This window comes from Scophthalmus maximus, chromosome 10 (genome assembly GCF_022379125.1).
Source record: "Scophthalmus maximus strain ysfricsl-2021 chromosome 10, ASM2237912v1, whole genome shotgun sequence".
Taxonomy (NCBI): Eukaryota; Metazoa; Chordata; class Actinopteri; order Pleuronectiformes; family Scophthalmidae; genus Scophthalmus; species Scophthalmus maximus.
The window spans coordinates 5,655,767-5,679,775 of record NC_061524.1 but is presented as its reverse complement, the minus strand read 5'-3'; the positions used below and the strand labels follow the sequence as shown (position 1 = coordinate 5,679,775).

Sequence of the window (24,009 nt, the reverse complement as noted above, 5' to 3'; positions counted from 1 at the left end):
GTAGCAGCCACCAGCCCACGCACCAGCTCTCCTGGTTCGCCCATGAGTTGAGGCTCTGTTGTGAGCCATTTAATGCTCCATAGCTTTTGTTGTTGTTGTTGTTGTTTCTTCTTCTTATTATTGAGCATCACAGTAAACCAGTGGGTGTGCGGAGCATGTGGGTTTAAAGAAGACCAATGACTGTCATATCCAGCCGTCTCAGCGGGTTTCTTATTGCAGCACTGGGTTGGCTATGTTATCACCAAGACATTAACAAAGTGCTGGAGTGGTCGCAACATAATCCACCAGCGTGTATTAAATAATGAATATATGGTGGATTCTGTGCAATAGGCTGTTCTCTCAAACCGGCTTTCATCAGTTTTGTATTCATTTATTTTGGCCACTTGGGGGAAGGAGAATATGCTGACACACCGACAGGCCTGACACGGTCGTACGAAGTCGTCATGTGTGACATTACAAAACAAATTTTATATTTACGTGTCTAGCTGACATGGATCAACCTCGGCAGTCTCTTGGTCACGTGTTTTTTTTGCGACCCAATGGATCGCAGTCGAGTACTTACTCTCCGTTTAGCTCTTTTGCCTTTTCACCTAGTGTTGCCGTTAAAATTAAAATTGGATTGCACAGTCATTACGAATGATCCTCTGGCAACTATGAATGCCTGTAGAAAACTTCGTGGCAGTAGTAGTTGAGATGTTTGAGTCTGGACAGACGGACTCGATCTGTGTGGGTTTGTCAATGGGATTGATCACTCCAAGGAGGAGATTTCATTTGAACAAAATCTGAACCGAACTCATATTTGTGGTCCCACTTTGTAAAAGCCTATGTAAGCAGCAGCTCTTCACTTTCCCTGAAGGATCACAGCAGTGTGAGGAAACATCGAGAGGCTTTGTGGATAAATTGACATCACAGATGAATGTAGGACGGCCCCTCTCTGTCTGTATGATCACACACACTTTGCACACACCAGCCAATTAAGGGCAATTATCAAGTGTGTTGGTTCTGCGAGCCTCCGTGAACAGCCAGCCTCATTATAAACGGGGCTATTGTCCCAGGAGCTGAATTATGAGCTGCTCTGAAATGATTAGTGTCGTCTCACTCGGAGGCAGAAAGGCGTTATCTGACCAGAGGTGTTTACGCTGTATCCATTCACCGGAAGGAATTGGCGGTATTGTGGGTTTTTTGAAGCATTTGCATTTTGGCACCAGGTACAACCCCCACCCCACCCTCCTCAAAAATTGATTATTGTCTCTCAAATATGGATGTGGCTACTTCATGTTTTCACAGTACGACTCTCCTCACATTCTCCGCTGCTGTGGCACTATATTCAGGAATTAACAGCACAACAGAGGTGTCCATTTCTAAACAAGTTCCTTTTTCGAAAACCGTCCCCCGACTCCCCCATTCTACACCCCTAGTAAAATACCAAACGTCAGTCTGTCAGCTGTAATTGCAGGAATCTTCCCATCTTTGCGAGGAGCAGCAGAACAGAGGCGGTACTAAATTGGATGAAAAGTAAAGGCAAGAGACGCGAGTGGACAACAGGGGTTTTGGGGTTAATTAGAATTTCTGCGTTTGGCATTTGATAACGGTGCAGAATGGTCTGTGGTTGATTATCCCTGTTATTTCCAGATTTTTAACTATTTGGCCATGCAGTGTGCGACGTGAGATCCTGCTGTCCACATAGAGTTGAGAAAGGAAGTCTCAAATGGTTGTATCTTATCCTTTTTTTTTTAGACAGGAAAGACAGACTCACCACATTCTTGGACCAGATTAAAAACCTGCAGTGTTGTTGATAAGGACTTTCTTGCTGATACTGCTTATAGATCATTATACATCATGTATTTGTGGTAAACAGTGAATTGCCTTCCTTGTGATATATCAAATACTCCCTCATGTCACTTCTCCGAAGGTTTGTTGTCACGATTATCCGCTCTGCGCACTAATTCTGCTAATATCCTCCCCTTTACATCCACAAAGAAAAGAGCAGCCGCCTCGTGATGAAGGTGGAGTGACAGTACATGGTGTGAAGGCCTCTGGCCTGAGTGCAAGGCTGGGCATGTCGAACTTTTGGATTGCTCATAACCGCTCAAATATTTAATACTTGTCCGTGTTTGCACAGTGTTTGCATTTAATATAAAAGGTTAAGAAGCTACAAGTTCTGGTCAGGCTCCAGTTGAAACTTTCTTGACTGTACCACGACAAACAGTGGCCCTTCTGCTAAAGGACGATGCATGTTCATATAGCAAATAAAAGCTGCAACTGTAATTTTATCATGGCGGCGCTTCACAGGGAAAATTTCCCAAATCTTAGGCATATTTGTGAAAAACTTTAGTTGAAGCAGAACAAATATGTTCCGACTTCCCTTTTCACTGACAGCTCTGCCACAGTCCTCTAAGGTGTGATTGAGCCTGTCTTTACTCTGTCCCGCGCATTTAGGGCAATGGTATTTAACACTGTCGGGGCCTCCTGGTTGACAACTGAAGAGCCAAAGTGGAATCAGACCTCGGCGCTAAGCTGCCACTGCTCAGCTGTCACTCATAGGCTTAAAGGAAAGGATATACTTTCAACCATTTATTTGTACAAAAGAGATCTGATTAGTTCGTATCCATGCAGTGACAAAAGCAAAAATAGCTGATATTTCGACTGCGTCTCGTGGTAGTACACATTTTTCTCACGAGTCTCTGATTCTAATGATTTCCTTTTGGGTCTTATCTATTGCGTTAATATACCTCCAGTCAGAGGAAAAGCCCAAGAACACAGTGGGTGATTAGATTAATGTTGTCCAGAAAGCCTCGGTGGAGGGTGATTAACTGGATAAACAGATGGTTCTGCCCACGACTCTCAGCAGCACCAACAGCTGATCAGACAGGAAGTAGAAGTTGAGGTCAACAGGTTAGATAGAGACTGGCAATGCATCCTCCTGCAAATGAGACTGGTTGTCATGTTGATGTAAAAAGAAAATACATGACGTTCTTACCTGAAGAGAAATGACGGGGATCCATGAAAGCTGTTGATATTTTCTGATGACACTACTGTTTTGTTGTATGAGCCAGGGGATGTTGTACCCGTTCCTCGACTCCGTCTGTGACCTCCGTTATACACTGGATAAGTTACTTCAACTCTTTGTGTGCAACTACAGAACATGAAGCCAAAGCTTGATCTTACACTCCGATCTTAATATACACATCTTTATATCAGTCATTTTGTGTGTGTGTGTGTGTGTGTGTGTGTGTGTGTGTGTGTGTGTGTGTGTGTGTGTGTGTGTGTGTGTGTGTGTGTGTGTGTGTGTGTTCCTGGATGATTCACGATGCCATTTCCAATGCAACTTCCTTGCACACTGTTTCAGTGAGGCAATTGATTGGAAACTAGGTCGGGCTACATGGGCGAACAGGGAGACATTAGAGCCCGACAGAAGCACCTTTCTTTCCAGCTGCCCTAACACATGCCACGCTAACTCATCGCAGGGCGCTCGCGTCCATGTCTACGGGCCTCCGTTAACTATTAATCAGCCCGAGCATCCAACATGGCTGTACGCATTGCCTATATCTGTACGCCCCCCAGAAGGCCCTAAATCACGTCGAGTGGAGGCTTCGCTGTTTCGTAGCACTGCCATGACTGCAGGTCAGCACTACCAAGATTGTCATAACTGTGATGGATGTCCAGCCTCTTTGGGCCGCTGCTGTTCCTGTGGCTGAGAACAGACCCTGATGTTTCTCCGCACCGCTGTTCGGGCCTCCGAATGGTGACGGAGTCTCTTGGATTTCATGGAAGTGGGAGGATATTAACGGGAAAGGGAAAGAGATTTTTCTTTTTAGTTGTGTTCCAGAATGGTGTTAGAATTATTTGTATTTGTAAATAGGAACCCAATTATTTGTAACATGAGGTTAAAAAAAGTTTGTGAAAGTGTGTTGCCGTAGTTTTCCTTAAAAACACTTGGAAACCACTACAAGAAAACAAGTATTAGATATGTGAGGAGGTGCACAGGGTCGAATTTGATAATTTAAATCGGAGTAATTACAACTTAGGATGGACCAAGGAGTGAAAATTCTATGGGGACCATGAATGGTCGAGACCTATCGGTGATCAAATCATGTAAATCCGTCCAAAACTTTTCGAGCAATAATCTTACAATTTAAGGGCAAATCTATTGGATTTGCTTTTAATACCAATAGCTTGTAAAATAAAATGCTTCTGTCCTTTGCGTATTTTACAGTTGCCGAGAAAACATCTGAAGAATGGGAATTGCGGAAGAAGTCTGCGGGAAATTTTGCCACTCAGTCGTGTCCTTTTCTTTCTCCCCTTGTTTATTATCCCCTTGTTTAAAGAGGCCCGTGTTTGACAAGTGGTGGCGATGTTCCGCACATTCCCCTTTTATTCGTTTCCCATTCGCTCGTGTCTGCTTGGCATTTATTAGGGACAGTGGAGGGAAAAAACAAGTCTGACATTGGCACGGCGTGGGAGGAGGCATTCAGATGGGTTATGAGGGCTGTACCTCGAAGGGATTGGGATTCTATGCTGGGTGCCATCCAGAGACACTGGTTAAAGGATCTGAGAGCAGATTAATGCCTGGGAAGGTCAGTGTTGTGCAGATGGAGGGAGCAGTAGTTGGGAGCTGGGAATTTCAATATAAATGTAAAATAGTCGGGGGGCCACAAACAAGAGCTCTTCTGTTTATTTTGAAGCTGACACTCCAGGGCAAGCACATGGATGCACAAGTACCTCCACACACACACACCAAACAACCCCCCCCCCATCCATCAGATACTGGTGCGGCTCACACGGTCAGCCTGGTGATAATCACTTCACAGTCTCAACAGACCCTTGGATCTGATTGGCTCCTGTGTTAGTGCTGGTTGAAGCAGCTGGCAAACCATGACTAATATTAACCCAACACTCACAGTCTGCGATGACGTTATGTACACACTGTAGTTGTGTAGATTTTCTTTATTACACTCGATGAAGTCAATATTCCCCCGCGAAACATCTGCATGTCAGCATCGTCACTCCTAACAGCATTCTTATTCCTTACTTCCAAGTGCTAATTTCTGAGCCTAACAATAATTTGTATAGGATTGCAAAAAAATTGAGATGTTTGAGAATAACTTAAATTGGAGGCACATGATCAATGCGGAGCAGCTCACCTCAAAAACGCCACGTTTGTGGTCAGTTCTACAGGCTCCGCTTTCCAGCGGTGGTAGTGATCGCAGTTTGAGAAGTCCCATTATATCTTTAGTTCAGATCCTCTTTAACTGGTGAACAAAGATGGACACCCAGATGATGTGACCAGACTCCCAAACCTAGGAAAATGTTATGCTCCTGGGTATCCTGAATTTCCCCAGTGGGGATCAATAAAGAACTATCCAAAATAATAATCCTAAAACTCTATATGTGCTGTTAAAAAAAAAAATACCCCCAAAAATATATTAATAAAGATTCACTCTGACCAAGATACAAGTCAATACAAACCACTCAGAGACTGAAATGTTGGGGTTGGTGGAAAGAGAGATGCTTGACGATGATGGGTAGTATGACAATTGTAGATCAGGGTGGACTCACCAACATAAACATGTGCAATAGAAGTCTGTTTACGAAAAAAGAGCCGCTATCCCTTTGGCCTCCCCTGTGCTTTGAGTGTCTCACACCTTGCTTCCTTCTCGTCTCTCTGCAGTTCTGGATATGGCACGCCATGTGCCTTTATACCGGGCGCTGCTGGAGCTGCTGAGAGCCATCTCCACCTGCACAGCACTGGTCCCTCTGCTGCTGCCCCTGTCCGGAGACCCGGGGCAGGACGAGGAGGAGGAGGATGACGAACACTCCGAGGGACAGACCTCTGTTGGCATGCTGCTGGCCAAGATGAAGACATGCGTGGACACATACACCAATCGCCTCAGGTGAGATGGAGATAATTCATGTCGTATAATGGTCCTTCACGGAATAATGTAATGTGTTTTCTCAAGTTTCCTACTTTTTCGTCAAGGTGAATTGAGAGACATTGCTTTAATCGCCTTATTGGCTAAAGCTTACCTCAAACATGACGGCTAATGTTTTATTTAACACTTTGATTCAGCCATAATCCCGCCATTCCTCAAAAAAATTCCCTCCAGTATCGTTCGCTGTCCTCCTCCCTGCAATACTGATGAAGTGAGAATCTTTACATCCAGAGGCCTGTTCACACTCGGCATTGAAATCCACCCTGGAGGAGGCAATGAGATTCAGTCACTTAGCTGCATTTGGGGCCGGTCAGGGACACGTGGAGAATGTGTTGCGTGTTTTATTATGGCAGAAAAAGGCTTTGGTCTCAGCAGAATAATTCCCCCTTGGGGGGGCGGGGGCATCGCCTTTCCTGTGTATGAAATACTGAACCTTATACACACACACTCGCCCTTACAATTGGGTATACATACAAGGCGATGGGGCTGTAACTGCTTCAGATCAGTGAGCTCTCTCGCAGCTCCTCATACTTCCTGACAACATGCTATACTCAGGTTTACGTGTACGTGTACACACCGCATGCATACATGTGCAAGTTCCTTTTTTTATTATGAATGATGTATACGATGGTATTTTTAGAACAAGCTCGTCATGAATGTTGCAGCAGCCGTCGTGTGGCAGCACGGTTCATTTAAGGTACCACAGGAAGTAAAGCTTATACTCCCTGATAAATCAGTGAGACAGCGGTAGCTGTACATGCTGTACCTTTATTAGCCTAAATGAATTATAAATAAATATAAATAAAAGTTATTATTTGCAGCATATTAAATCAGTATTAGACCAAACATACTATAATACTAATATCTAATCTGACACTTTCACACTCAAAGTCTCAGGCGTTAAACACAAATTTGATGCAACGTGTTGAGCTGTGATGAGAAAACTGCTGTTTACAGAGATAATATTTCTACTTCATGGTCATTTTAATAAAATGTAAACCAATGACTTAATTGACAAAAGAAAAGGTGTAATCAGAAAGACTTGGGCTTTGTGCATGTATAATGTTAACCATGTCCACGACCACACTGGAGCATCTTTGCATGTTTACTTGCTAATTGGAAATAAATGCATGGCTAATCGCCATTGGAATGCCATTATCTTTTTTCCAGGTATTTGTTCATAAATCACTAAATAAATACCAAAGGCTTAGGAAACCTTGAAAACGCCCACATACTCGATCTTACATCCCACACACACTGGACAGGGAAGTGCTTGTATACAAAGTCCAGCACTTAAAAAATATTGGAGAGAAAAAAAAGATGATTTACAGATATGGATCCTTCAGATGGTGCAATGGTGCAAATATCCCTTCAATATAAAGGTCTGGGTGGCATTTTAATCATGGGGATATTACAGGATATGGTCCTTCGTCGACATTGACATTCAGCAGGACAAAGCCTGAGAAAAAAAGGAAATGTCTCAGAACGTGGCTATGAATCATTGTGTTTTCGTCAGTTTCATAGTAATTCAGTGATAGTACATGTACCGATGGCTATTACAGCACATTTTTAATGGTTTCCAATTAGCCAAAATGTATAAAAATTAGAATTAAAGAACTGGGTTAAACAGATAATACTTGTACCTGCCTATAGATAAAATTACAGTTGCCAATTTGGGTGAGTATTAAGGGTTAATTACTGTAAGTTATGCTAAGTTTATTCTGTCTTCATATTGGTCTATAAAATATTTTTTTATGTCAGTTTTAGTATGTTTCCTATCAGATTATCAAACATTTTTTACTTTCTAGTGTACTAGTGTCACACAGACAAGCATCTCCTCATTTTGAAAAAGAAATTCCGCTCCATTGTTTTTAGTTACAAAAAGTTGCTGAAAAACAGAAAGATGTAATTATACCTGGGTGGAGTTGGTCCGATTAACAGAGAGAAATAATTCCAGTGCCGATGGGGTTTAACCCCTTCGGAGTCATGTATTTTTCTATTTTCTCAGGGTTCAGTTTGATATTAGCTGGTTCATGATTCCGTTTGTATCCCAGCAGCGGTTCTGTCAGTCATACCATCCCCATCTTCACACCTCTCCTCTCTCTGTGCCGTCTCTGCTGCTCCAACTCTTCTAGGACGGTTGGCACAATAATGCGTTTGGTGTAATTGCCAAAGAATTCTACACCGTCTTTTGGGAAAATCAATGAGAAAAAATAACAAGCTTTACCTTTTACACACAGAAATTCCTTTAATCCAGGTTATTTAACAGCATCCAACACTCCAGTGTGGCTGAATGTATATTTGTGTATTCTAGGTCAAAGAAAGATAAGAGTAAAGGCGTGATGAAGACGGATACCTCCGATCCAGAGCCCGAGGGTTTGACTCTGCTGGTGCCTGACATCCAGAGGACAGCTGAGATAGTCTACACCGCTACAACCACCCTGCGACAGGCCAATCAGGGTATGTATGCGACGTGTACATGTGGGTTTCACCGCCAAACACTGGATCAGCTGTTTTCACATTCTCTACACTTGACTGATTGTTGCAGGGTCGCAGCAATACATAATTACATCTGTACATTTGAACTTGTGTCCGACAGAGAACCGGCCCAGTTGAAATGTGAAGCAGTAACACGCATTGCAAAAAACACAATTCTGTATAATCTTTGCTCTTTACCAAAAGCACTTGTTGGCCGACATCCAGAGCTTCATCTGAATTATTTCACCAGGTCCCGGCTTTCCACTCTCTTCTTCGTCGCTCTCCATTTTTCACTCACGCCTTCATCCGTTGTCTGCGTCCTGCCCTCTTCGGTGCAAGGACATGGAAATGGGTCTCTAAGTTTAGCTTACCAAAACGTCTGAGCAATTTCATCTTGATCAAGGCTGCAAGTGGCCTGTTTTTTTGAGAGTTGAACTTGACCCAACAGTCTAAAGCCCCAGGTCAACGTCAAACCCGAGGTACTGCCTGAAACGTTGTAATGGGATGCTGTTGGCTCTTGAAGGCAGTGATGCACTGTTTAAAACTGTTCCGCGTTGCTTGGCATCTTTTCTGACGCCCTCCTAAGCTCCGTGGCGAAGATGGACAGTCTCTCAAAGCTGTATCACGAGATTCAGACGTTGAATAATTGTAAAGGGCAAAGTACAGATGTCTTAACTTGGTTTTTTTGTACATAGGGGATATAAAGAAAAAGAAAGGACATTCTCCCTGTGAGCCATTAGTCACCTGAGGCAAGCAGCGGCCGTCAATGTCCTCCGCATGATGAATCATTACACCTCCCCCATTAGCTCGCTGCTACATAGTACACAATATTAATTATCCCCCACCCGCCCATCTCCTCCGGCGCCTTCCAGGGGATCTTTATGCGTGTTCCACACAAACGGCTGTCTCGCTGATCACTTAGGTGGGGAGGCGGCCATTAGATGCGGTGGAAGTGTGCGCGTGGCGTAGGCGAAGCAGATAAAGATCAATGTCAACGTCGCTTCTCGTCGAGAAATCCATAAGATAAAGGCCCCGGGAATCACACATCATACAGAAATGTACGGCGAGGAGGAGCTCGCAGCATTAGGGCCTTGACATATGTATGATCATTTAATTAGTACAGGGAGGCTGTAAGGAACATCTCGGAGGGAAGCCACACTCGGGACAGTATGGATTTAGGATGAGTATTCCCCTGAAGTATCGACGTACTGGTCCCAACAGCACAACAGGTCAAATAAATGATTTCAGCGCACATTGGGCTCTTGTTTACACTCCTTGTGCTTCCACGGTCTGTTATTTAAATAACGAAAATGCATAAAAGTAAATTCGGCAACAATGAAGACTGTAATATGTAGTTGGACTTTGTAAGTTAAAGCTACAATATAAGTTTCTCTGATATTTTAGTTTGACGAGGTGCGATCAGAGGTGCACAGCCTGGCAGCAGTGCAGCGATGTTCCCTTCCCGGGGTTGCGAGCGAGTCTCACCCTTCCCAGTCAATCAGAGGAGGCCAAAGTCAGGGGTGAGAGCTCATGGCTGTCACTCAATACGCCTACTACTCCTTTTGCTCCGTGTCTTCCAAGTTTGTCTACGCTGCCGTAACGCGACGTCGATTTTGCTCACAGGCGACGAGCGATCGGAATTTCTGTATTAGCCGGGACGGAGCACGCGAGGAGTCGTCGGACGAAGATCAGGGACAGGGAGCGCTGGGAGGAATCTCATGTTAACGCTAGCTTGATTTCCAGAGCTGGTGTTTTTTTACTTCAAAGATTTTTCTGTCAAATCATAAACATCATACTCATATTTTTCTTCGAATGTCAGTGCACTGAATGCCTCTTTAACTTGCCCCCTCAATCATTTCAAAGGATCAAATCCAGTTAATCATAACTTGGGTCTTAAAGTACTTTCAGTGAGCAAAGTTTGCCGCCACCTTTGTTTTCAATCTTTATATGATATTTTGCTGCTGCTCTCTTGATACGATAGCTGACATTTTTTAATCAGCACTGATGCGTCCGCCGAAGTCATTACGTCCGACACACCAGATATTGCGAACGTCATATCTCGGGGAAGCCGTGATAGGATTTCTTCAAACACTTGTACAAAGGACTCGAGGATGAAGCGAATTCGATTATGATGGTCAAAGTTCAAAGTCACTGTGACCTCGCAAACCATGTTTAGTGACGATACGGTGGTTATTGTAGTTACAACATACATGTGCGGCCAGCTGTGCAACGACCATGTCAAGCCACACAGAACGAGACGATAAAGGAGATAGGACATCAGAATGTGCACTGGTCCTGATAAAGGCTGTGAGTCACAGAACATATAAAACATGTGTTTTTTATGGAAGTATTCATTACATCCCTCTCACAGGTCAGGTTAAGGTTTTCATGTTTGTTTTTTTAGTGCTTCTCTTTGTGCGTGCCTGTACATGTGCATCTGTTAGATAAAGATCAGTGCGCTGGTTTCCTGCTAAGGTGACTCTCGTGATAAATGGCCCTGTGGCTGGTTGTTGGCCCTGCTGGGGGTTTCTCAAGGGAAGACATCCTGAAGCTGATGCATCTGTGTCACACTTTGAATGCCCCCCCCCCATGCACTGTTTTCACTCTGCTTTTTTTTCCTTTGCTCCCAATCCCTCCTCCTCCTCGTCCTCGTCACCAGAGAGGAAGCTGGTGGAGTCTTCAAGGAAGGTGTCAAGCCGTCCCAAGCCCCTCTCCATCCTGCGCTCGCTAGAGGAGAAATATGTAGCTGCCATGAAGAAGCTGCAGTTCGGTGAGTTTTTTTTACAAGTTAGCTTTTGTGTGTGTGTGTGTGTGCAGGTATATTAATGTACATACAGTTTGTATTTTTTCTTTAAACATAAAACATTGGGTAGTGCTCACGATTTTAGTTTTAATTTCAGCACAAATGTCAGAAAAACGATGCCACAATCTACCAGTCCTCCGTACAATTTTCTGATTTCCCGAAACACACGCACACACTCACACACACACACACACACACACACGCCTTTTGTCTGATTTGATCCATAGTGCTGTCATGCCCGAACTCTGAAAGAAGCACGGAAGCAGACTCGAGCTGCGTTCCCGTCCTGCTCATCCCTCTCGACTTGTCCATCACTCTCCGTTCAGCCATGCCGTGATTAATTACACTGTTCTGTTTTGGTTTTTTTAGATGTGTTGCAATTGATTTCGTAAGCAGCTTGATGTCTGAAGTAATTTCAAGTGACTTGAGTGTAAACAGTGTCGCTTCACTGTGCAGACGGCAGAGACGTGCTGGAGACAGTGACGGCTAGACTCTAGTTCGCTGTAACAAACCAGTGTAATTCTTACTGGCATTGCAAGAACAGTTGGACTAAGGACGAGCAAAAAAATGGCATAAAGGGTTTTTTTTAGCTTAAAAATGGGGGCATCGCAGTGTCCAACAGGTCAGTGACCCCCTGAACCTCCTCACCCTTGTCTCCTCCCTTTTCCAGACACCTTTGAAATGGTTTCCGAGGACGAGGATGGGAAGCTCATGTTCAAGGTGAACTACCACTACATGTCTCAGGTGAAGAACGCCAGCGACACGAACAGCGCGGCCCGATCCCGCCGCCTCGCCCAGGAGGCCGTCACCCTGTCCACCTCCCTGCCGCTGTCGTCCTCGTCCAGCGTCTTCGTCCGCTGCGACGAGGAGAGGCTGGACATCATGAAGGTACAGTGACTAACCACGTCGGGCCTGGCACCGCGGCGTGACCTTTTGAGATGGATGTAAGACCGTAGAACTCAGGCATTCATAATTGGTCGAATATTTAAGTAAACTGTTCCAAAACATATATAGCAACTGAGTGGCAAAGTAGTGTCTGTTTTTGTTTGGGGATTTACCCGATGATTAATAGAAACCACCAGTTTGAGAGAAGACCGAATGAACCCATGTGTCTTCCATAATGATGCTGTGTACCGTGTCACTGCGTCCGGTGTTTTTACCATGCGGCTTGTCATTGACAGCTCTTACTCATTCCTCCAGTGACATTTAATAAATGGCCGTCACCCCACAAGCTGATTAATGGCAGAATCTCCTCTGCTAAATGTCAAAATCCTCATCTGTTTAGCTCGGTTTTGGCAAAAAAAAGAGAACGCTCTTAACTGAAGGCAGCGGCATAGTTCCGACCAAGTCCGAATCAGAATGGAAATGCACAAAAACACCATTACTGCAAAACAAACATCAGCGTGATGACTTATTTATCTGTTTATTGTTAGGTCCAAATATAATGGCAGCGACTATGACAAAGCAGAACAACCTGCTGTGTTCAATAAGCGAGGAAGTGTTGTGTCCTCAGCCAGCAGTCCCATAACAGCAGTGCACTGTTGTGTTACGCAGACATGTTCATAATCTACCTAAATTAACTCCTCCCCCAAGAATAGCATGGCCCATGGAGCAGCAGCAGCATCTGTTAGAGGGTCAGCGCATCGTTGTACCTCAGCCCCCTGCATCCTTAAATTCGTCCCCAAAACAGGCATAAATCATGGCATAAATACCTTGTACAATTGCAATCCTACTGTACCGTGGTATTTCTTGGTACATATTGTATATTCGGTGCCTTCTGTTTGTCACTGTTGCCCAATGACTTAAATCTGTTTAATATTTCTGCTCTTTCCACTCTGTTGTTTACAGGTTCTCATCACAGGTCCAGCCGACACCCCGTACGCCAACGGCTGCTTCGAGTTCGATGTGTACTTTCCCCAAGACTATCCCAACTCGCCTCCGCTGGTCAACCTGGAGACTACGGGCGGACACAGCGTGCGCTTTAACCCTAACCTCTACAATGACGGCAAAGTGAGTTGAAGAACGCTCGTTAAAAATCACACCCTGATTTCCCTTAACTCTGAGTTTAACTAAATTATGACTTATGGGGTGCCGTTTCGGCCTATACTCTTCTGACTTTGTAGTAAATGGGGTGAGAAACATAACCTGCCTGGTTTGTCCAAGTGTCAAATTAACCCAGTGTATCTGAAGACCTTCCCAGGTCTGCCAAAGTTTTTTATTTTTTATTTTTTTTACACAACATTCGGAAGTGGGCTTCCTTCAGACACGTTTGAATATGTATGGCTCCTCCACTGTGGCCTTTTCTCCGTCGAGGAGGAGTCTGGGGCCAAGGTGCTGAAAGCTTTCCCCAATCTGCTGCACCTCATTAGGCAGCCACTGACAGTCCACATGTATTTCCATATCGGGCGCGCACCACTGCTGTAAGAAAGACCCTGGGACCCATATTAACTGTAGGGCTCGGCGGGGGGGAAGCGAGCCACCATTCAGAATGCACAACTGATGAGGGTTGAATGGTTGGTTAAATGGAGGAAGCAGAGCAGGTAGATGCATCATAAAAAGCTTGTTGCTGATGGTTGTTAAAATGTTGAAGAATCGTGTATGCGTGTTCCAATCGTGTTTCGCAATACCCCAAGATGATGTTTTGTTTTGTTCAAACATCACAGATATTTAGTTTACTATTGTAGAAGAGCATAGAAATCAGAAAATATTCACATTTAAGAAGCTGAAATTTCTTCATAAAACGATTAATCGATTATCAAAATAGTTGGCGATTAATGAAGTAATCGATTACTAATCGATTCATCGACTAAATGTTGCAGCTCTAGTCCTGAATGACATAGACGTGAGTCTGGCACCAATGAAATGAATGTTATGTTTAAACACCTCTCTATTTGCTGAACTCAATTTCTATTTCTTTTGACCAGGTGTGTTTAAGTATCCTCAACACGTGGCACGGGAGACCAGAGGAGAAATGGAACCCACAGACCTCAAGCTTTCTACAGGTGAGCTGCAAGATCCTCCGTCACGACGGTGTCACCACGTCGGAGCAGATCAGCTGGGCCGTCGTCTCCAGTCTCCGTGTCACAGGCTGTAGTTTATCACCGCCGCCGTCATTACACCGCTCCGCCAGCGGCTCAGTATTAATGGGCTCGCTGTTTTCGACAGCTGACATGACGGATCCTTTTTAAAGTCCAGTTATTATTTTTGCGTTGGTGACAGTGTGTCAATGTTAATCAAACCGAACACAAACCAATATCATTGGAACCTCCGGGTGATGCCTGCGCACACGTATCACTCACCGCGGACTTGGAGTCATCCGATTTGGATTGCACGTTTAGACCAGCCGTGCCGTCTGTTTTTTCAACTTTGATTTTTTTTTAGACTGTTTTCACTTTTTTACTTCTTATGCCTGGTTAAATTTCTGCAATCGTCATTTTCTTTTTCTCTTAATCTCCTTTCTTCAGTTGTGCATTTTAAACGCGAGCCTGACAAGTTTAACATTCACTTTTTACTTTGAAACTCATCAGAGGGTACTCTGCAGTTAAAGAGCGGCCTCACTGTAGCTGAGCTGTCAAGTTGTGGGATGACGAAGATATTTTGAGACTGACTGGAGGTGGATATCAGTAAATCCTGATCTCAGTTATGCCCTGAATGTTCTGAAAAAGCAAATGTCAACAGTGCGCTCGCTGTCAGGTCGTCTGATTACCACCGTTTCTCAAAAGCAAACGTATCCATCAGCTTCATTTCTGCTGTTTATAATCTCAGTTCCAGGTTTTAGTAATAGTTTCATTTTTCAAATGTTATTTATGGGCAAAAGGAATATTTCTGCTAACCAAGCTTTTTGTAAAGACATTCATCAGTCTTTTATCATCTAAAGCCTTAAGGGGTTAGACTTAGAGTGTGTGTGACAGGTAAAGTGGAGCATCGGAGCTCTGGGTTTCCAAAGTGGTGAACACACAAATTCACGATGAACACACCACCCTCACCATTATTTGGTTGTTTGCGATGCACACACTTGCATTCATTTTCCACATATATATATCGATCCAACAACAAGCAAGGCCCCCAGCCCTTGGTAATGGATGGCTTTATTCATTTTATTTATTTTTATAATCCCCCTCATTTGCAGGGTTGCAGAGTGCATAGAGATGTCCATATCGATTATCATTCCAGTTAGTGTGCTGCGAATCAATAATGGAAAAAAGGAGGGGGAGGGTGAATAGGAGACGAGGGAGAGCACTGGAATGAGGCGGTCGTCAGCCCGCGGTGGATTATTGACTCTGAAATGTGGAAACCCATTTTAAGACAGACGGATCACAGCAGGTTGAAGTTCACCGGTCTCCACTTGATGGAGCATTTTTTTGTCAAGTTCATACCACCCCGATTGCGGCTGAGGCCAGCGGGCAGGCCTCCAAGACCAAGATCGTCATTGTTGGTAATGCAGTGGCTTGGAACAGACACGAGTGATGCGGGCGGATGTCCTCGGTCTCCTTGAGACGGGACAAGTCATTAATCGGGCTGTTAATAAAGATATTTTGAAGGATATATCTTTATGGGGACCAAAAATATCCCGTGCCTTTGTCAGAGTCCCTCCTAAGTGTCCACCGCTGCCAAATCATTTCAGACGCTTTGGATATTGAAGGGGAAATGTCGGGCTAATCGCTAATAGAAGCTCGTTGGAAAAATTCATCGTTATCAGGAACCTTTGTAGTATTTAAACCCAGCACTTCCGGAAACCATAATCACTGTCATTTCATTACTTAGCGTTGACACGAGAAGTTTCTTTTGTTTTGGTACCACAGTGGTAATCCTGAATGTTTTCAACTGATTGAAAAAAATATTCCGCCCTGACTCTCCTCTCCTTCGTCCATCCACTGCAGGTGCTAGTGTCGGTGCAGTCCCTCATCCTGGTGGCTGAGCCCTACTTCAACGAACCGGGCTACGAGCGTTCCCGCGGGACACCCAGCGGCACCCAGAGCTCGCGGGAGTACGACGGCAACATCCGGCAGGCCACCGTCAAGTGGGCCATGCTGGAGCAGATGCGCAACCCCTCGCCGTGCTTCAAAGAGGTAGGAGTCACTGTAAATTGAATACAGAATTATACCTTTAATATATTAGCAACACAACTCGGCCCCTTCTTGACATTTGCCACTCAGTCGAGAAACTAAAACGGGGATGAAAAAGCCACCTCTTCTCCCCGAGGGCTGTTGGGCCACTCTCTAATTATAAATTCCCCTCTTATTAATTCCTGGGTAGAGCGACATCGTCTGGAGGTCGGCCTGTCGCCCCCACCACACCTCCTTCTCTTCCCCCACAGTTTTTTGATTTCCTGTGATCCTCTAAATGGTCCGGTGGGACAGATAGCGCCTTGAAAAATAACAGGTCTTTCGACCTGCTCATCCAGAGCAGGCTCATTCACAAATGTCAAGAAAGAGGAATGGAGGAAGGGGGGAGCGCTGTGGAGAGGAAAATTAGAGCAAGGAGGGATGGAGAGAAAGAAGTCGTCCAATTACGTTGACGGGATAACATGAGAAAAACAGGAAAAACAGCGTGGTGTCATGCTAAGACTTCTGAAGGGATGTTTCGAATTGTGGATTCGGGTTAACTGCCCTCGTGACTTGTTAAACGAGCTTCAACAAGCCCAAGTCAACCGGAGAGAAAATATCTACAATTGTAATTGCTGAATTCTTCTGGAAATCAATTGGACGTTGGTACGTCTACATGGTGTTAAAAAAAATTGACCTTTTTACCAATCAAATATGATCAAAAGAGCTGATAAAATTATAAAATGTTTTGATTTTTAAACCTTTTATAAACCAGTCAGAAAAAAAGAAGAGAGCTTAAACTACAAGTTGACTCGGCTTTCTGTTTTTAAATTAAAAAATTACCTATTTTATCTTTATCCGTTTGGACTCTTTATATTGACGACAGTTTTATACAGGTCCTCAAACTCTTAACGACTCCACTAATTGACAGGCTGGACGTCCAGAAGCTGCTGCGTCATGTCCCTTGAATTGCATCAGTGTTAACTCTGCTCAGCCGTTGTGGCGTCAGTTGTCATTTTGACTCTGTGTCAAGAGTGTCAACTGTCGCCCACTAAGCTTTCATGAAGCTTTAACGTGAATCGAGTCAGGTAATTTCTCTCAGTGAGCAATTGTGCCCGGTAATTTATTCCTCTGTTCAGTTTGGTTGTCAGAAATCTGTTCTGCATAACCACACAGCAAGGAAGTAAAAAAGCAGATGTGGTGTACAAAGTGTTTTCAGAAACGCTGTAGAGGTAGGGGTGTGTGTGTGTGTGTGTGTGTGTGTGTGTGTGTGTGTGTGTGTGTGTGTGTGTGTGTGTGTGTGTGTGTGTGTGTGTGTGTGTGTGTGTGTGTGTGTGTGTGTGTGTGTGTGTGTGTGTGTGTGTGTGTGTGTGTGTGTGTGTGTGTGTGTGTGTGTGTGTGGTCGCAGCCGGCGCTGCTCGTGTTTCTGTGGGATTTGAAGGTGAAATGTATGAAGTGTAGCACAGCAGGCGATGCTGGGTCCGTGACATGGCTCAGCCAAGTCGGTGAAATGAACCGTTGGACCGAGAGATGCTGGGAGAGGACGCGGTAGGACTTGGCGAAAAATTGCCGTGCGGCTGAGCGGTCTCGCACGTCCGCACACAGAAATTCAATTAAGCCTGGTGAGGTTGCTCCCATGTGCCTTCTTCTCACCTCTGGCCTTTTAGCGCTTTTAAGTCCTCGACTGAGACAGACATCAACGCGGAGAGGAGAACCACCTCCACCATGAACCAAAATGGATTCACCTTCTTCTTCCTGCTCACACATTATGAGTTCTCATATTTAAGGTTGTGGCCCACATTTCACTCCTGCAAGAGGAACACATCCTTCGGAAGAGTCAAATAATTTGTTTTCGTTTTTAATGGTTTCATCAAAGCGTCATGTGTTTCTGTGCGTGAGAAATGCTTTGTAAATACTATGTAACTCTTCAAGAGTATTACTATCATGACGCTGGTTTACAGAGTGAGTCCAATTTTGTCTTCTCTTTAAATTCGGTTTGACATTGTGTTCAAGTTAAGTGGTTTTTGTTTTGCCTTCACCAATAGTAGAGAGTGATACTGTTCCTGTATCCTTCCTGTTGATGTCCTTTCCTGTAGCGGTTTCTGTGCAGGTAATAACGATTTCGGACCGCACGACTTTCAAAGTCGTCGTACTTCTTTTTGCAACTGGTGGAGTCGCCCTCTGTTGGTCATTCCAGAGAATACAGGCTTCGGGCACTATCGCATTGGCTTCATTTTCCTGGCACGGTGACTGCGTCCCATTTTTATGTACAGTCCGTGGTCGTGACTCTATCATCTGTGTTACTTCTGCCTGTTGTAACAACATCCTGCTGTCCTAACTTCATGTAACAAGAAAGCATGCAACAGTGAAGTCTACTGTTAGCTTTAACAATGCTGTCAGGCCCGCCCACGCCGTGGGTGTTTTACAAAGTGCTGAAGGCCTCTAGTGGTGACCAAAGATAACCAATCAAACGGCTCCAGTATACACACACACACACACACAGTAGACTGTTCCTGGCTCCTGGAACATGCAGTATTTTTGGCGTACACCTGCCGTACCTGGCTCTGAAGACGCAGCATAGTCTGTGCTGACGCGGCGGCCCCCGCCGCAGCCTGGCTGATGCCTCCCGAGACTGACGCCGTCAAGTCCGTCACTTCCCCGAGTTCACCCTGTGTCACTTCTCATGACGCCGCAGTCTTTAGCACTTTGCATCTTGACACAGAAACGTGGCACCTTCGTGCGTAGGAGTGAGAGCGAGAGGCTTCCTCACCGCGACCCACCTCGGTGCTCTACATGCTCCGGCTCACAGCGTCGTCTGTGTCTGAAGAAGCGCAGTACATCGTTACACGCGTGATCCCCCCCCCCCCCCCCCCCCCCCCCCCCCCACCACCACCACCACCGTCCCTCCGGGTCTTTGGAACCTGTCTCTCAGCGTGACTGAAAATCAATGGAGCTGCTCCGCTTGTCCCAGAAGATGGCCCCTCCGTGTGAGCCACTTGGCCTCGCGTCTTCTTGTCGCTGTCTGACTTTGCTGTGCGGCTTCATCAGGAGCCCTCATATCAACCTTTGCTGTTCCAGCCGGTTGCCTTTACTGTTGATTGATAACAGCAGGCTCTTAGCTGGGAAACAAGCTCCACTGTTCCCCAGCCCTGTCAACGAGCTCTTCACTTATCCATCATCTTGACCTCATTTCTTTTAGATTTTACCGTAACCCTGGACTGTAACCGGCTGTCAATCACGCTGTATCCACGCTCCAGTGTATGCGGTGCTTAATTGTCTAATTAACTCTAAATGAGACCACAGTTTACAAAATGGACATCATGCTCCGTTGGAGAAGACTTGAAACTAGAGATAATCGACATCTGTAGAAATAAACGTCTTTTTTGAACCAGTGTAGTCGCCCTCTGCTGGTCATTGCAGAGAATACCGATTTCAGGCACTTACGCATCGGCTTCACTTTACCAACCTGGAGTCTACGTCCATTTTTGTATACGGTCTATGACATCACAGTACATATTAACAGTTTTATTCAGTAGTAGTTCTTTTTTTTTTTTGACTGGTCTCGACCACACGTTACTCTGAAGTTAATCGTTAAACAATCTAAACTTTCAGGTCCACTTACCTCCTCCGTGCTCCAGCGCTTTCGACCACAACCCATCAGCGGATGGAGTTTGCATGGATGTTGTGGAACTGTTCGAACTCTCCGTTTCTTTTTCTAGCCCTCACAGTTTCGAAGGTCACAAATGAGCTCTTAAAAGTCCTCGGGAAAATAAATGGAAAGTGCGATACGGTTGACCGCATCAGAACAAGCTGGTAAGTGGAGTTGAGATTGTTTTGTCCAACACAGTGCAGTTGAGACCAGAACTGAAACCTTCGGATTTGTCTTTCCATTCTGTACCTCTTCACAAATCGCTTTCAACCTTCTATCCTGAATAGTCTTTGTGCATAGAGAGAAAACAGAGATTTTATTAGCAAATGTACCCAGATCGCTGTGATGCTGATGATGATGACTCTATTGATGGAATCTAAGAAACCTAGAAGTTTTATTTTTGGTGTGTGTGTGTGTGTGTGTGTGTGTGTGTGTGTGTGTGTGTGTGTGTGTGTGTGTGTGTGTGTGTGTGTGTGTGTGTGTGTGTGTGTGTGTGTGTGTGTGTGTGTGTGTGTGTGTGTGTGTGTGTGTGTGTGTGTGTGTGTGTGTGTGTGAGAACTCTGTGCTACCACAAGCTATTTATAGAGGGGGAGAACAGGCTTGAATTATACAGTAGAAGATTGTCAGGTGGAATTAAGGACAATGGGCAGCTTGTTAAAATATGGATCATTTTGTGTGCGTGCTTGTTTGTGTGTGTGTGAGAGTAAGAAAGAATGCGAGTACGCTTGTAAATGTGCATGTTTGAGTGAATAGAGGGCTTCTGTGATTGTGTGTGTGTGTGTGTGTGTGTGTCGGTGTGTGTGTGTGTGTGTGTTTAGCAGGAGCAAACACAACATTTTGGTGTCAGCTGAATCAGATCTGGTGGTTCAAAACGAATATTCAACTTGTTGTTCCTTTTCCCCCCATGTTGTAGACTATCTGGCATTCAGAAAATCCATTGGCTTGAGTTTCAGTGACGGCTTGGTCCACATTCACATAGTCAAGTGCAACACAGTCATGGAAAACACTTTTGATCATTTACAAATCAATGAAAAAAACAAATTGCCAACATAAAATGTCAAATATTGATTTGTGGGAATAGTAGGACAAGATACACAAATGTATTTCTGAGTAAATCAAGCTTTTTTTAAATTTAATTTACATCAACAATGTATATATGAACTAAACATTTTTGTAAACTGTTTTTAAAAAATCCCGGCATTGCTCACCATGACAAAATAATGAAATAAACACACAGCATTGTCCACTTTGAAATAAATTATCATCTTCAACAGCAAAGGATCATAAAAACAAAATAAAGACGACTTCAAATCTTTTAAGGTGTAAAAGTTTGTTTTCTTTGCCACTGATTCATGTACTTTGTTGTTGTATTGCACATCCTCCAAGAATTGAATATAATAATAATAAGAGTCAAGAACTGTGGCATATATTCAGCTTTCAAGTCAAGCGTGTCAACGATCAAGCTTGTAGAATGTGGATCCAACGAGTTGCGTCAGTTTTTCTTCAGTCACTTCCTGTTGGTTTTCGCACTTTGGTTTTTTTGTTTGGTGACCGACCAGACGCTTCACAGCCGCTGGCGACAGACAAACTCCTGCCGCACTCATGCATAATTGCGACGTGCACCCAATGCAACAAACCCCTGGCACACTTCCTCAGAGCGGCTCGCTGGTTAACATGCCTGAACACGGAATCCCGTTTCCTGCGTTGTCATGTGACGACAGCCACTTTCTCACCGAGTGTCACGTGCGTCCACGACATCCCCTCAGTCTTTAAGCAATGTTTTCCGCAGTGTGACATTCCCCTTTGTTTCTAAAAAAAACCCCCAAACGACTCCAGTCACCAGTCATCTGTAACGAAACAGCCGGTCACTGTCATGTAAACTTCCATTGCTGCACTGATTTGTCTGATGTGTCTCTGGCAGAAACTCTGTGAACGCTGGCTCCAGAGTTTCCATTAGATACTAGATGAGGTAGATGGCCTTTCACAGATAAAACATGTTTTTAATTACCCTTGTAAATAGTCTCATTACCTGCCTTATATGGACAGTAAATCTACAAATTGTTTTTCTGTGTCGTGATTATAGTTCACCTAGTTTTTCGAAACCGCTCCCAGTCTCATCGGGTAACCACCAGCACACGATGTTATGTAGATTTGTGTCACAGAGTGCCCTGGTTGGTAGAATATATAAAAAATATTCATGAATCCCCCTTATTTATAATTCCACACTAACTGTATGAAGAAAAGAAAAAATGTCCGCTGGACGTGAAGTGTGGACCGAGGCAGATGATTCTCCTCATCGTCTTTCAGCAGAAGCAGCGGCCCTACTTGTCACACTGTACGTATGTCTTCACTGCGGAGCCACGAACAGGTGGCGACCCTAACTTTAGTGCCACATCATCTCAAGCGAATATCCCCAACACTGCCCCCCCCCCATGTGCTTTAGTACCATGGGATGAGGGTCAGTGTGATGAACCAGACCTTCTGATTGATAACGGTGAGGGAAAAGGGTGGGGTGGGGGCAGGGGGCCGCAGGGTCTACGTGCGGCGGCACCGGAGGCTGAATCCACGTCCATATATATATATTCTTGTGCTGACGTGTGGAGGCCGTGTTCACATGGATTGAGAGCTGCACTCGATGAACCTTTCGGGACTGCACACAGAGACCCTGCCGCCTAACGCACTCGCGTTCATCACAGCTCACAGAATCACATGGAAGAAAAGTTGTCCTGCCTGGGGAACTGGATTGTTCCATTGAGCAGTTTCAGGACGTTCCACAAAGGATATGGAACAGCAAGCCGGCGGGCGAAAGTAGGCAGCTCGGGGTGTCCGGGGTCATACTTCACAAACGTACTTGCTGGTACGAACCCATTTTACATTGCAGGCGCTGTATTACTTGTGCTTTGGAAATCTAGAGTTGGAAAAAAAAAAGGAATGCCTCAGTCCGGGAGTGAGTCAGGGCCGTGGTCAGGGTTTAGTGGGGCGCCGCCACCTGAGGCCTTGACACACTCCTGATGGAATACAGAAAACCAGGGATAAGGAACTTTCTAATGGCTGCGTGATTCACTCTCGCCCTTGACCCAACACGGGTCGCACGTTTCCGCACATCCATTCTTTAGCTTCTTCCCCCCGCCCCACCTTTCCCCTCAGTCGCCCTGTGGAATAATGAGTGGACAGCATTACTTCAAAGGTCAATGAGTCTATCCGGCAGCCAGGGCTTTCCATCAGACGGCCCCGTCTGTGACGGCACACATGAGCTCAACGTATCCGTGTGTACATGTCTCCACGTACCTGTGTGCCTGTGCACGTACGTGCATGGGGACATGTATTTCCTGAAAGGTCATTTGTCAAGACGCCCTAATCCAACATACGCGTCATGATCAGGGATAGTTTGCGTACAGCGCTTTCCCTCCACGCTGTGATCAATGGCCATGTCCAAATACCAGAAGTCTGAACGACCCCTCCGCTGCCACGCGGAGCCCACGGGGGGGAAATACGCCATTTAAAATACCACCGCGTCTGAAACGCGTCCACGCATAATGCCGGGCGTGTGCCTCCGTCTTGATGTCGCCTATCATTGGGCACTATACGCTTTCTGCGTCGTGGTTCCTGAACCTCGTCTCTGCTCCGAGAGGGAGCTTCTTCAGCAGAGGATCGCACCATGCTTACCACAAACACACGCCTGCAACCTTGAAACATTCCCTCTGAGCGGCCCCCTCCCTGGATGTCACTTATAAGCAGCTGAGGGGAGTTGGGGGCGGGAAACGGTTTGGAGGAACAATATAGACAAAGGAAGAGATGGGAAGTCACGTGGACGATGGAATGAAGATGGAGTGTGCAGAGGGAGGATGTAGAAGGAAGAGAGAGATTAAAAAGCACCAACCCCCCCTGTGGCCTCTTTGCCTCTCCTCTCCTGGTAAGCAGCAAATCGGCAGCCGCCATAATAACTAATTCACTCCCTCCACCAGCCGAGCGGCGGCTACAGACACGTCCACCACAGCGCCCGCTGCATACTGATGACTCGGCCCTGGTGACTGTTGCTAGGAAGTCGACTGGAGGGGGTGGGAGAAGCAGCCGACTTGCGTGCGGATGATTGACGTCATC

At 45.2% G+C, this 24,009-nt stretch overlaps 1 protein-coding gene across 15 annotated transcripts in view; it reads left to right on the top strand.

The window, feature by feature from the left end:
* The window catches only part of birc6 (baculoviral IAP repeat containing 6), an 80,646-nt gene that overhangs the window by 54,187 nt on the left and 2,450 nt on the right, over window positions 1-24,009 (top strand). For 14 of the 15 annotated variants that reach the window (XM_047335232.1, XM_035606912.2, XM_047335226.1 and 11 more), the window contains exons 65-71: window positions 5,672-5,894; window positions 8,248-8,393; window positions 11,071-11,181; window positions 11,885-12,102; window positions 13,063-13,224; window positions 14,139-14,216; window positions 16,095-16,283. In XM_047335232.1, coding sequence (XP_047191188.1) covers window positions 5,672-5,894; window positions 8,248-8,393; window positions 11,071-11,181; window positions 11,885-12,102; window positions 13,063-13,224; window positions 14,139-14,216; window positions 16,095-16,283 — 1,127 coding nt within the window. Of the gene's footprint in view, window positions 1-5,671; window positions 5,895-8,247; window positions 8,394-9,815; window positions 9,950-11,070; window positions 11,182-11,884; window positions 12,103-13,062; window positions 13,225-14,138; window positions 14,217-16,094; window positions 16,284-24,009 lie in introns of those variants that run through there. The other variant, XM_047335235.1, reaches the window with a different exon arrangement.